Source organism: Astyanax mexicanus, chromosome 14 (assembly GCF_023375975.1).
Source record: "Astyanax mexicanus isolate ESR-SI-001 chromosome 14, AstMex3_surface, whole genome shotgun sequence".
In the NCBI taxonomy this organism is placed as follows: domain Eukaryota; kingdom Metazoa; phylum Chordata; class Actinopteri; order Characiformes; family Acestrorhamphidae; genus Astyanax; species Astyanax mexicanus.
In genome coordinates this window covers 14480931-14493380 of record NC_064421.1, presented here as the reverse complement: position 1 = coordinate 14493380, position 12450 = coordinate 14480931, and the positions used below count along the sequence as shown (strand labels likewise).

The following is a 12450-nucleotide window of genomic DNA, read 5'->3' as shown; positions in this document are numbered from 1 at the left end:
TTTAATAGTTTATTTGGTCAACAAGTATGATCAACCAAAGCAAGCTAGATACCCAGTATGACCAAGCTTACCCATGCTGGCATTGTTAAGAATGTTTTTGTCTGGATGTCCAGCTTTCATCCACTTAAACTCATAATTACAAAAACATTTATAGCAAGTAGATTTAGCCTAAAATGCCACAAGCTACATCAGCAACTAACTTTTTCTAATTAAAGCTCCTACATTTTCTATACTGTAATTTATACTAGGAAAGATTCTAATTTTTTCTGATATCCTCAATAACACTTGCATTTACTAGTATATTGTAGGCCCATAACCCATGTCACATAACATTGAGGTTTCCTGTACCTGTTAAGCCTAATGTCCTTAAGATACTAAACTTTGCATTTTAGACTATTTGCTTTAAATAGGCTGTAGGTAATGACACACTGATGACAGGAGAGGGGAGTCACACAGACACAAAATTTTTATATTTTCCTTATATAGAAAATAGCAGTTTAAATATTGGATATTAACACAGTAACCACAAAAGAACATAACACTGTGGTTCATTCCCTTTCATTCTATAGAAATTAAGCCAAACAAGTCAAATTTACACCCAGGCTGGAGTCCAGACTGTAAAATGGGCTGTTGCATTGTTATTGGAATAGCCAAAGCTACATATCGCATGACCTGCGGTTGCTTCACTTTTGAGAGATGCTGTGCTGTCCATACTTTTCTACAGTAATTGCTAAAATCCTGAAGTAAGCCAAGCTGTAGTTTATGTTCAGTCTGTGTTTATGCTATAGGTTTAAAGTTATCTGCCAGTTTTATTATTCTTTATGTGCAGTGTGAATACAGCAGCTGTTTCTGTAGACTGAATTACAACCATGAATTTCTTGTGTATAGCACCATCTGCTGGACGTATCTATCAAGCATTCCAGCCTTGTTGTATACTAGTTGTGTTCTGGAGACAGAATAATCAAATTCAACATCAAAGAAACAAAATAACACCTAAAAAATCATATAAACATTTGTAGGCATTAAGTAAACTGCTGAGCACATAGTTGCAGCACTCTTTGCCCTGAGAACACCTACAGTCCAGGCAGTGCTGTGCTAAATTAGGCCTCAAAATATCCAAAGGCAGATCTGTAAGATGTGCAAGGTGCTCTTGAACTAGAAATAGAAAGTATGAAAAGAAGCCTAGAAAAAAATTTTTGTGGGTACGGCCATATGGACCAAGAACATCAAAAGCCTTATATTACATTTTTTAACATCTCTCTCCCTTAGTTGTAGACTACGAGTCCAATATTTTTAAAGCATTAACTAAAGTAGCAATGACAATAACAAAAAATGGTGGATGTTTCTAGTTATGGTGACTGCACGATTTATGATGGAGTATGCATATTACAATCTTTTAGGTAAATTTTCCAGAATTTGTGTGTATTTGTGCAATAAATGATGATGTTGAAGTAAGCGATTTGCAGTTGACTTTGTATTTGTTTGTTTTTCTGTGTTTATCTTTTGTTTCCCCATATGTTTTGAATATTATATGTATTATATATTGTCTTTTGGTATATTTGTGTTTTTATTATATAAAATATTTTTTTATATTTTATTTTTATTTATTTTTTATTCATCTCTCTCTCTCTCTCTCTCTCTCTCTCTCTCTCTCTCTCTCTCTCTCTCTCTCTCTCTCTCTCTCTCTCTGCTGATGTCACGCGCGGGGTCAAAGTTGGCCAGTAGCTATGATGCTTCATAGACAATTCAAACATGGAGTCTATCTTCCACGAAAAAGTGAGCTCTGCTTTTCTTTCCTCAGTTTTTATAAGCTCGTTACCGGCCAGTTTGGGCGCGCTCGGTCCTGTGGTTATTAAGACTGATAGAGCTGAGTTTAGGGAAAGTGTCTGAGTTTATTTTGGCTCCTCTTAGCTCTTTGCTAGGCTGTTAGCTCGCTATCATGCTAAGCTAGCTCGTTAGCTAACTGATAACCAGTCAGCGGATAGGCGGTGTTTTGACCGGTTACAGGGCAGTAGCTAGCGTGTGAGTTAGGGGGTGCTTGTTGGGTTTATTTTTAATTGTGTTCTGATGTTTTCGAGGTTGTATGGGTATAGTATCGCTGTTGGTGTAGCTGAGAATTCAATGTTTGGGAAAAGAAGTTCCGGAAAGCAAAAATCCGGCCCGGGATTTGGGTGTAACCGCCCGGGCGGCTGTGCTGCAGCTGTGCCTTACTGGCGGTTTGAACAAATTCCTGCGGTGGATTTTTAATTCCTGGACCTGGGCTACCCACTGCTACAGATAGTTGTCTAACCAAAATAATTATAACCTAAGTGCGCATAGCTAACTAACTAACTAACTAACTAAATGTATATGATTAACAGCAGTTACTGTCTAAATTATTGACAGTTGGTAAATATTTAGTTCTTACTTTACCTAGCTAAGTTACTGTGATTGCTTATTTTCTGTTTTGTTGGACTAACTAGATTAATTAGCTTTAACTTATTTGGGACTTTAATTTTAAATTCAGGAAATTATGTCAAAAATTTCATATATTATGATATAATATATTTACCATATCATCTAGCTTCATCAGCATGTGACTATGCTGTTCATATAATTCATATCGTTATATTTTATAACAGAAATTAAGAAATGTATCGTAATATACTTTTTGGCCATATTTTCCAGCGCTACTAGAATGGTTGTTTGGAATGTCGTCCACATGTCTATTAGCGGTGGTGGTGTCTGTAAAATAAAGTATGTGTCCTGTTGGCCTGTCACTATAACTATGTTATTGACTTGTCGTACACTATATGGAAATTACATCAATAATTTTTCCAGACCATGTCCAAAGAATTTTCTTAGCAAGAAAAGCAAAATAATGTGAATGAGTTTGTATGTGGACTATGAGACTGTCTAAACATTTTTAAAAAGTAAAAGTCCATTGCTCTTTAAAATGGGATTAGTGCATTAATATGCTACTATATTATCAGTTGCATACAATATAATTTTTTGCTATTATGTTTGGGGTAATATGTCGCCCACAAAAAATATTATGAAATATTGTGAAATCACTAGTGTCCAGCAGTTTATTAGCACCTGCCATATATTTTTCTGAAATCAATGGATTTTTATTTGTATTATTTTTTTTTGTGCCAAAATTATAAAACATTGCTCTAAGGATTTGCTAGGAGATTAATTTTAGCCATAACATTTAATTTAGCCATAAAAATGTATTTTCAATGTTTTTTTTTACTAAGAGTTTACACTACTGTCATCTATTGTTTAATCTAAAAGTCATTGCCTTAAAATATGTGTCTGATATTTTATTATGTGGAAGAAATGTGTAGTTTCTGTCTATTTTCAGAATGTAAAATATGCTAATTCATTGCCTTACAGCAAGAGGGCTCTTTATGTGCCCAGCACTGCCTGAACAACCTACTTCAGGGTGAATACTTCACTCCAGTGGACTTGTCGTCGATTGCACAGCAGCTGGATGAAGAGGAACGGATGAGGATGGCTGAGGGGGGTGTGCTGAGTGAGGAGTACAGGACATTTTTACAGGTGAGTAAAAGTATGATGTTGAGGTCACAGTTAATGTTAATAAGCTATTCAGCAGCTTAACAATGTTTTGGTTGTTTTTCTGTATCCCAGCAACCATCTGGAAACATGGATGACAGCGGGTTCTTTTCCATTCAGGTGAGAATTTTTTGTTATTTAAAATGGTTTGTTATTAATAATAATAACAACTCCCAATGTTTTATTAATGTGCTATTCCATGCCACACTGCTAGATGTCACCAGTGCATTGGAAGTGTTGACATAAGACTATTATTTATAAGCTTAAAAAAAACACATTGATTAATTCAAATGTACAAAAGTCATTTAGCATCAAGTAAAGTTTGTTCAGTTGCTTGTTAAGCTATTTACCTGAAATGTTCTGCATGCTCCAGACTGTCAAGCAAATATCCACAAATATGCATTTAATTCCTGATCTTATAGTGGGTTCAAAATCTGTGTTCTGACGTGACATGGAATAGCATATATTTTAAGGATGTTTATAGAAAATATACTTGTATAAAAAAAATAAAAAAACATTTTTTTCTTTTGTAATTGTAGTTAAACTGCATTTATGTTGCCATTGCAGGTGATAAGTAATGCTTTAGGAGTGTGGGGTTTGGAGCTGATCCTGTTCAACAGCCGGGAGTACCAGCGACTAATGATAGAGCCGGTGTAAGTTTCCTTATGTTTTATGTGTAACTGTTCTCGAATTAGTATTTCTGTTGTAGTTATTTTTAAATGTTTAACTCAAATTTTGTCTTTAATTTTAGAAATGAAAAAGCCTTTATATGTAACTACAAGGAACACTGGTTTACAGTACGAAAGCTGGGCCAGCAGGTAATACCATTAAACAATACCTTAAAGTGTCTGATTATTATTCTACTAAAGAGAAGTAAAATCTTATACATAGCTTGTCCTTCTTTGTAGTGGTTTAATTTGAACTCGCTTTTAACGGGACCAGAACTAATATCAGATACATACCTGGCACTTTTCCTTGCACAGCTACAACAAGAAGGTAAAGTCGTTTTGAGTACCTTTGGAACTGTTCAAGTACATTTAAAGTTAAGAGTTTCCCCTGTATTTAAAGAGAACCTTTACTATGTGTGTGTTCATGTTTTGTCTTTAGGGTATTCCATCTTTGTGATTCGAGGGAACTTGCCTGAATGCGAGGCAGACCAGATTTTGCGAATCATGAGAGTGGAGCAGCAGCACCGACCAAAACTCATTGGAGAGGATGAGGCCCAGACAAGTGCTGGTCAAAGGTATAGATTAATTAGCACTCTCCATTGTGTTCTTAAATGTAACAAACCTAAATTTCATTAACTGTGTTAAAGTGATTATTAATATTATTAAACCAAAATGCGCATCAATTGGCATCAACAATTAACATGTTCATATTAAATTAAATTTTTATGGAATACTTGGTTCTACTGGTTCATTATTATGTAATAGAAGTTTTACAGACATCAACACAATCCTTGGTAATATGACACACACTGTAGGTTTTGGCTTTACATCTACATGAACAAAATTGTCTTTTTTTTTCTCTTGCTCTCCAGACCCTCAGTACAGCAGGGTTTGGAAACTAGGCACGGTATGGAAGAAGGAGTAATAGATGAAGATGAGGAGGAGTTGAGGAAAGCTTTAGCTCTAAGCAGACAGGATATTGAAGTGGAGGATGAAGAGGCTGACCTTCGCAGAGCCATACAGCTCAGTATGCAGGGTATACTATATTTCTGTTTCTATTGTTTATTCTCAGGTGTTTCTTCTTTTACAAACTAAATAAAAACTGCATATTATTGACCTAATCCATTTTACCTTTCACCACTTATTTTTGCCAAGTTGAACCACGAATATTGATATTTTTACCATTTTTACACAAATTGTGTCTACACTGTTGAGCAAAACAGTCTAATATGCTGTTAGTCTTTCACAAGGCTCACCCCAGCTCTCTTGTGGTATCTGATGTTAGTAGATTCTTTAAGTTTTGTTTGGTGGTGGTGCTGCCAAAGACAATTTGGTCTTTGTGAAAGTGACCCAGCTTTTCACACCTGCCCATTTCTCCCTTATTCAACACATTGATTGTAAGAACTTACAATGGGCAGTTTCCCAGACAGCGATTAAGCATAGTTATTCAAAGGAAAATCTCCATTAATGCTGTCTAGTTCAAGTACTACCCATAATGTTTGTGCTTATCAGTGTATATAAGAACATTCCCAGGAAAAATGCCCAGTCAGAGTGAGTGTTCATTTCATACACTTTATATAGCTATTTTAATAAATTTTTGGTTTGCTTGACAGTGATTATTTCCCCTTATTCCAGGAGCTTCAGGGAGCAGCACAATTATTGGTACTAAAGAACCCACACCTACCATAATTCCAAGCACCACAGAAAGTACTGCAGGTGGCGTGTCACAAAGCACTCCAAGTGAAAGCCTCACAGCAGAGGAGCTTCGCAGGAGAAGACAGGCCTATTTTGACAGGCATGAAGCTTAATTCTCACTCTTATTAAGATGAAATGACTGTTGCCTGTAGTTGTGCCTTATTTACCATTGCTATATGCTCTGTTTTGTTTTTAAAATATACTATACAGGCAGTCCCAACAACAGGCTCAGTCAGCCTCTTCACCAGACACAAAACTTACTGGTAGGTCCAAATTATGAATTAGATTTCATTGACAAGGTCTCTAGGTTTATTTACATACTTGACTGAAAAGTATAATGTTTTTTAGCAAGACATGCAAGTGGGATATTTTTTAATTGGAGTAAAACAAAGCAAATAATGTGTAAATAACTTTTTTTTTAATATTCATTCATTTATGCCTTGCTTTTTTTTATTCTCAGGGGGAGAACCGGACGCTGGGCATAAACGCAGCCAGTGAAGACACAGTGACTATGGGGATCTATAGCCAGAGCTCTACAGCAAGCAACTACTAGCTGCCCCGTCCACCTCAAGCAGCTTCCTCCCTCTTTAGACTGCCTCGGGTTTGAACGTCAGGAAGGACCAGATGGCCATTCATCACTAATGCACCACCCTATAGATCCACTCACAAGGCTCTTAAATAGACAGAACTTAAAGAACAGACATTTTCATGGGAAGTAGTACCATGATCTACTGTTTAAAGCAGTGTTCTGAGCACTTCTACTTTACTTTGTAAAGTAAAGTCTGGAGGAAAAGGGAGGGCTCGGTAGCCCAGATCAGTTTTTCTCGCTTAAGTCTGTTATGGCCTTTTTACCACAGCGCCTTTAAATATGCTAATATAATTTTCATAATAATGATCTGTTTGTAGTTCTTCAGATTCATGGTGGAAAAGGAGGTATAGGAGTGGAACAAGTATGCTTATGCTGTGGTGAGTTAATCCTTCTTAGAGAGAGGATGTTTTCATTAATATGTCACCCAGAAAAGAATGATAAGGAGCCTGAAACCCTTATTTGTAGGGTGCAGAGGCTATTAAGGACCACTAGATGTCTGTGTTTATTGGGCACACCATACCCTGTCTTATCTGTTTTTGCCAGGCATAATTTAAGAGGGACCGTGTCCTTGTCAGTCTGACTGGGTAATGCGCTAGGGGGTGCTTTAAAGAGATTGCTTGAGGAAACTCAATACAACCTTTTTCTTGGTGAAGGTTTCACAGATAAGGGTCCAGTATGACCGCTTGAATCTCATTTTGGGGAAAAATGAGCTGAATGAAAAATGTATGTATTGTTGAGTCTTATTCTGCTCTGCACAGCTGAAGTTTAATTTGACTGTCCTAAGACCACAAGGATCACTTGTTAAATGAGAGACCACAGCCGTGAGCAGTATTTACACTGCATGGATTCCTTGCTCTCAGTATAACCCAACAGCTACTGCTGTTTGAACTTCAACAATGTTCCTTAATCTTTCTGTGTGTATATGTGTGTGTGTTTTTTTTGTGAGTGTGTGTGTGTGTGTGTGCATGTGTGTACACACCATGCCCGCATAGATGACGCATCTGTTAAAGGATAACATGCATTGGTTGCTAGTATGTACGCTGGTGTGCCAAAAGTCATGGGACATTAACTAGTATCGTGTTCAATAACTTGCCATGTCTCATGAAAGCACTGCATTGCATGGATCTGTGGGCTATTTCTGTGGAGACTTCTGCACTGAATGTGGATGTTTCTGCCAACAGTTGCTTTTCTGTTTACATGGACAATTCCTGCCAGATGCCGCCAGTCATGTTAATTATGTAATGCCCTATCTATCTGACTCTGATATGATAATTCCTGCTGGCCAGTGTTCAGCCTGATTTACAATATAACACCTCACAATTCATACTGGTGTGTGCATTCTGAAGTCATCCCCTGAGGTAACTGTTCATGATTTTTTTTTCCTCTCCCCATACTGCTGTCCCATGACTTTTGGCCTGTCAATGTAAAGGCATATAAACATTGACAGAGCAGCTAAAATTAGACTGCTTCCTCACTACTTCCAATGCAGTAAAGTAATGGAGTTTTACGGAAAATACAGGTACATCTCACTGAATTTATTAGTGCTGCAAATAAATAGTTGAGGTTAATGTCTGCAGCAGTGGTGCGGGTGATGGTTTTTCAAGCAGTCTCAAAAGTTATGATGCCTATTAATAGGTAGCAAGACAAGATGCTGTTATAGAGATTAAATTATACATCTTTTCACCCCCTTTTTTAATTCATTCTTTTTCTTCCTTACAGAGACTTGATTCATTGTTAAAGCAGATAGTGAGTGCCGAAAGCTTTTTCTTTTAGTACATAATCTTGCTCCCAGCCATCTGCAGTAGATTAAGTGATCATTATGCTCGTGCACCAATACCAACAATTACCTTTGTAGCTACTGATTTTTTACTTTCTGAAATTAAATGATGTTTTTTCCCTGTTGAATGGTGTCCACATTTTATAATTTTGTTCTTTTGAATGATTTCAGTCTTTAGATTTAAGTCTTTTCACTCTGGTTTCACTTACCGTATGTTACTGTCACACAACAGGTCTCTGTCTCTGTTCAAACTAAAATTGAAGAACTCTACAAAAAGGACATACATGGCAACCCATTAGGGGTGGGAATAACTGTATGATACAATATAATGAACTGTTTAGATGAAAGTCTATTTTATAAAGAACAGTGTAAACAGTATAGAGAAACCTGGCTTTGGGCTATTTTCCTGCTAATGTTGAACATAACTTTTGAGCACATTTTCCAAGACTTTCTCATTTTCTCTTAGTTTAAAAACAAAGAGCTGTGCCTTATATTAAATGTTATTAAGACAATTACTCAATCATTCCCTGTGATTTGTTTTGGATTAAACTTGCTGTCTGGACCTCCCCATGTTTAAACATCCAATTGTTAATAGATAATCCTCAGGGCTCACTTGCACTTTGTTTCTCCAAACATCGGGAACAGACCAGACTGAAACACAATCTTTACCTGGTGTTTATTGGTAAGTTATATGGCAAACAATATATGGTGTTTTTATAAACGTCTATAATACATTGCCTCTATTTGTTTCTGAGTTTTTTAGCATATCACTTTAACTGTATTTTAATTAATTGAATTTCCATTTTTGTGTCTTTTTCCCTGTATAAAGACAATTGTTTCTACAGTTTAAAAACTAGTGATCGCTGTACATATCTTTGTATACATTTGGTGCTTAGGTTTAATAAGGCCAACATTTTTTTTATTTTTTATTTTTGGTTGTTTATAGAGAGCCTAAAATACATTTTAGGGAAAACAGCTGCTGATCTTTAGTTTATTAAAACATTTTATCTCTTCAGATCAAACCTTGAAAGAAGATTATCATGACGATGATGGAGTACAGAGTGCTGCTGTTCCTTTTTATTTGTGTTTCCTTTTTCAAGTCTAGCCTCCAGACTCAGGAAACTCCTAACATCACTGATCTGACCTTTAAGAATATAGACTTTGCCATGAACCTTTATCGTAAGATTTCAAGCCAGCACGACAACAACATTTTCTTCTCGCCGCTGAGTGTTTCCACAGCATTCGCCGCACTATCTTTGGCAGCCAGGAACTCCACTCGCAGCCAAATCCTGTCAGGGCTGAATCTGGACACGCTGGAGCAGAATGGGCAGCCTGAGCTCATTCCTCAGCTCTTCCAGCACCTCCAGGGGAACATCACCCATGACGGAGCGCTGAAACTGGACCAGGGAACAGCACTCTTCGTGGACCTGCATTTCCAAATAGAGAGGGCTTTCAGTGATCAGATCAAAAAGTTCTTTGATGCTGATGTCGAAAACGTGGACTTTGGTAAAGCTGACATCAGTAAGGAGACAATTAATAAACATGTGAGGAAGAAAACTGGGGATAAAGTGAAAGAGATAGTGTCCAGCATTGAACCCCTGACTCAGATGATGCTGATCAATACCATTTTTTTTCAGGGTGAGTAATGATGTACCAGCAGACTGAATTGCCTTTGAAATCTTGAGTTTCGTCTTAAGCAAAAAACTGAACCTGTTATTGGTTTCTTATTATGATTTTTTTTCATATCCAGGTGCCTGGGAGAGACCTTTCAACCCAAACAACACTGAAAAAAGTCGCTTTTATATAGACAAATATAATATTGTCCAGGTGCCAATGATGTTTAGTACAGATAAGTTCTACATTGCCAGTGATGACGAGCTCAAGGCTAAGGTGTTGCGTCTGCCCTATTTGGGTGGCGCAGCTATGCTCATTGTCCTTCCTGACAGCAATGTTGATTATACCATCATAGATGATGAAATAAATGCTGAGAGGTTTCTAAACTGGATCAAGAACCTGAAAAAAACGTAAGTTTGAAATGTCAACATTATGCATTTTCATGTTTGTTATTCCCTGCTAAAAATCTGGCAAACAGTCTTAATTCTTGATCAGCATAGGGTATGTTTTTGTTTGAGTTTAGCTAATGTACAGTCTGATTGACAACCATGACTAACATCACAAAGCTGATTGATCATCCCAAGCATTATCAAGTTAATGACAAAATTAATTAACTATAAAAGACAAGCTTAGACAAGCTGAAAATAGCTTCTAATAAAATCAGGTCTTGAGGTTATCATCTGTTAGGTTATTTTCCTAATTCTTATCTTTATTCTTCCAGGATCAATTCAATGAGTTTAAAAAACGATTAATGTAGAAACTTTGTTCAAACTTTCTTCTGTAGGTCTATCTTTTTGCAACTTTCTTGCAACAACGCCATGTATTTTAGCATTTAATTATTTTTTGCAAACACTAGTGTTTCCATCAGGATTTATTACATTGTTTTATTACAATGAAATTATATTTACAAGTAAATTAAATAACTGACATAAATATGCTAAAGCAATACAGCAAAGTTGTTGGATTTTAATATTGCTTTCTTTTGCATTCCTAGAAAACTGGAAGTCTACATACCCAAATTTAAATTGGAACAGTCATATTCTTTGCACAAGATTCTTCCATCCATGGGAATTCAGAATGTCTTCACATACTCGGCTAACCTCAAAGGCATGAGTCAGGAATCTGGTATAAAAGTCTCACAGGTCAGTGTGAATATTTATATGTGACATAGCTGCTTTATTATACTGATTACTGTCTGTATGTCACTGTCATGCAAAACAAAATAAATCTCCAAAACTGCAACTTTACAGACGATTGTAAAAAATATTTTTGCCAAGTCATTATGGTGCATTTTATTAATATGTTTTCAAGAAACTATGACCTCTTATTAAAAGAGAACTGCCAGGTTTGGTCAGCTGCTAAAGGAAATAACAGACCAATGAAGAGGCAGTGATTTAGCATTACAGCAGTGGCATTAATTTCATAGTTGATAATAAAAAACACTGTTGGCCAGGATGATAACGTGTCGCCTACATAGTTCAGTTGGATATAATATATAAAAGTACAGAAACTGTGTACAGTATAATAAACTGTTCTTCACTTATTATTAATTCTTCATGTGTGTTCAGGTTCTGCACAAAGCTGTGATTGAAGTGGACGAGAAAGGCACTGTAGCTGCAGCAGCAACAACCGTGGGAATCACTGCATACTCTATGCCGACTACCTTCACTGTGAACAGGCCTTTCTTCTTCTTTATATACCATGAAGCAACCAACAGTCTGCTCTTCATGGGCAGAGTGATTGACCCCACAAAGTACTGAATCAGCCAGTGCTGCCATCTCATCGTGCCCTGATAAGAATCAGTTATTTTTCAGCTCTGATCATGTTCACTTCTGTCTTCTCTGGGATTAAAACTAATATCCATATTATCTGGTTTCCTTCATTTATCTCTAGGAAGAATTGGAAAGGGAGATACTTGCATATACACTGACCAACAACACTTTAAAACTACTGTGAGATTAAGTAAAGAACACTGGGTGGGATATACATTTTAGGCAGCATGTGAACAGTCAATTATTGAAGTTGGTGTCTTGGAAGCAGGAACAAATTGAACGACTTTGACAAGGACATAAAGAATTTGCTGCTAAGGTTGTTGTGCCAGATACTACATCTCACTTCTGTTGGAGTTGAATGGGTGAGATCTGTTTTTGAAAGCATCAGTACAATGTTTGGCACATAACATAGGAGGTTATAAGGTTATTTTTATTCAGGCTTAAGTGAAAATGTCAGATATTCCTGTATTTATAGTATCATGCAGTTCTCTTCAACTCTGCAGGCAGTCTCTTCCAGTCAAGCCTGTCAATCACTTATTTTTTTCAGGGAAACACTGACTTTCTACAGTAGAGAAGAAGAATATTTTGAATGGATTTTTTTGACAATGTTGGTGCAAGAAACTCCTAGATATTAAAATTAGACACTGGAAACTTTGGTCACAGTTTAGAGGAGAAAATGAGAAACAGACTGTGCAAGTTTTCTACAGTCATTGAATTAAATCATTTTTGAGCATACATGTAATGGAAAAGAGTGTGGTAACTGTTTACTGGAAGAAT

At 36.6% G+C, this 12450-nt stretch overlaps 2 protein-coding genes across 2 annotated transcripts; both read left to right on the top strand.

Annotated features, from left to right (window-relative positions):
- Positions 1 to 1671: 1671 nt before the first annotated feature.
- On the top strand, positions 1672 to 8415 carry atxn3 (ataxin 3). Its single transcript, XM_022673086.2, has 11 exons — positions 1672 to 1776; positions 3379 to 3543; positions 3634 to 3678; positions 4126 to 4211; positions 4310 to 4376; positions 4467 to 4554; positions 4666 to 4801; positions 5099 to 5262; positions 5862 to 6021; positions 6132 to 6184; positions 6382 to 8415. The coding sequence occupies exons 1-11, from the start codon at positions 1753 to 1755 to the stop codon at positions 6417 to 6419; spliced, it is 1026 nt and encodes a 341-aa protein (XP_022528807.2). The 5' UTR covers positions 1672 to 1752; the 3' UTR covers positions 6420 to 8415.
- A 450-nt stretch (positions 8416 to 8865) lies between these two features.
- serpina10b (serpin peptidase inhibitor, clade A (alpha-1 antiproteinase, antitrypsin), member 10b) lies at positions 8866 to 11769 on the top strand. The gene is made up of 5 exons (XM_007257377.3): positions 8866 to 8969; positions 9304 to 9925; positions 10038 to 10311; positions 10896 to 11043; positions 11470 to 11769. Exons 2-5 carry the CDS (start codon positions 9328 to 9330, stop codon positions 11659 to 11661), a joined length of 1212 nt encoding a protein of 403 aa, XP_007257439.1. The 5' UTR covers positions 8866 to 8969; positions 9304 to 9327; the 3' UTR covers positions 11662 to 11769.
- Positions 11770 to 12450: the final 681 nt, after the last annotated feature.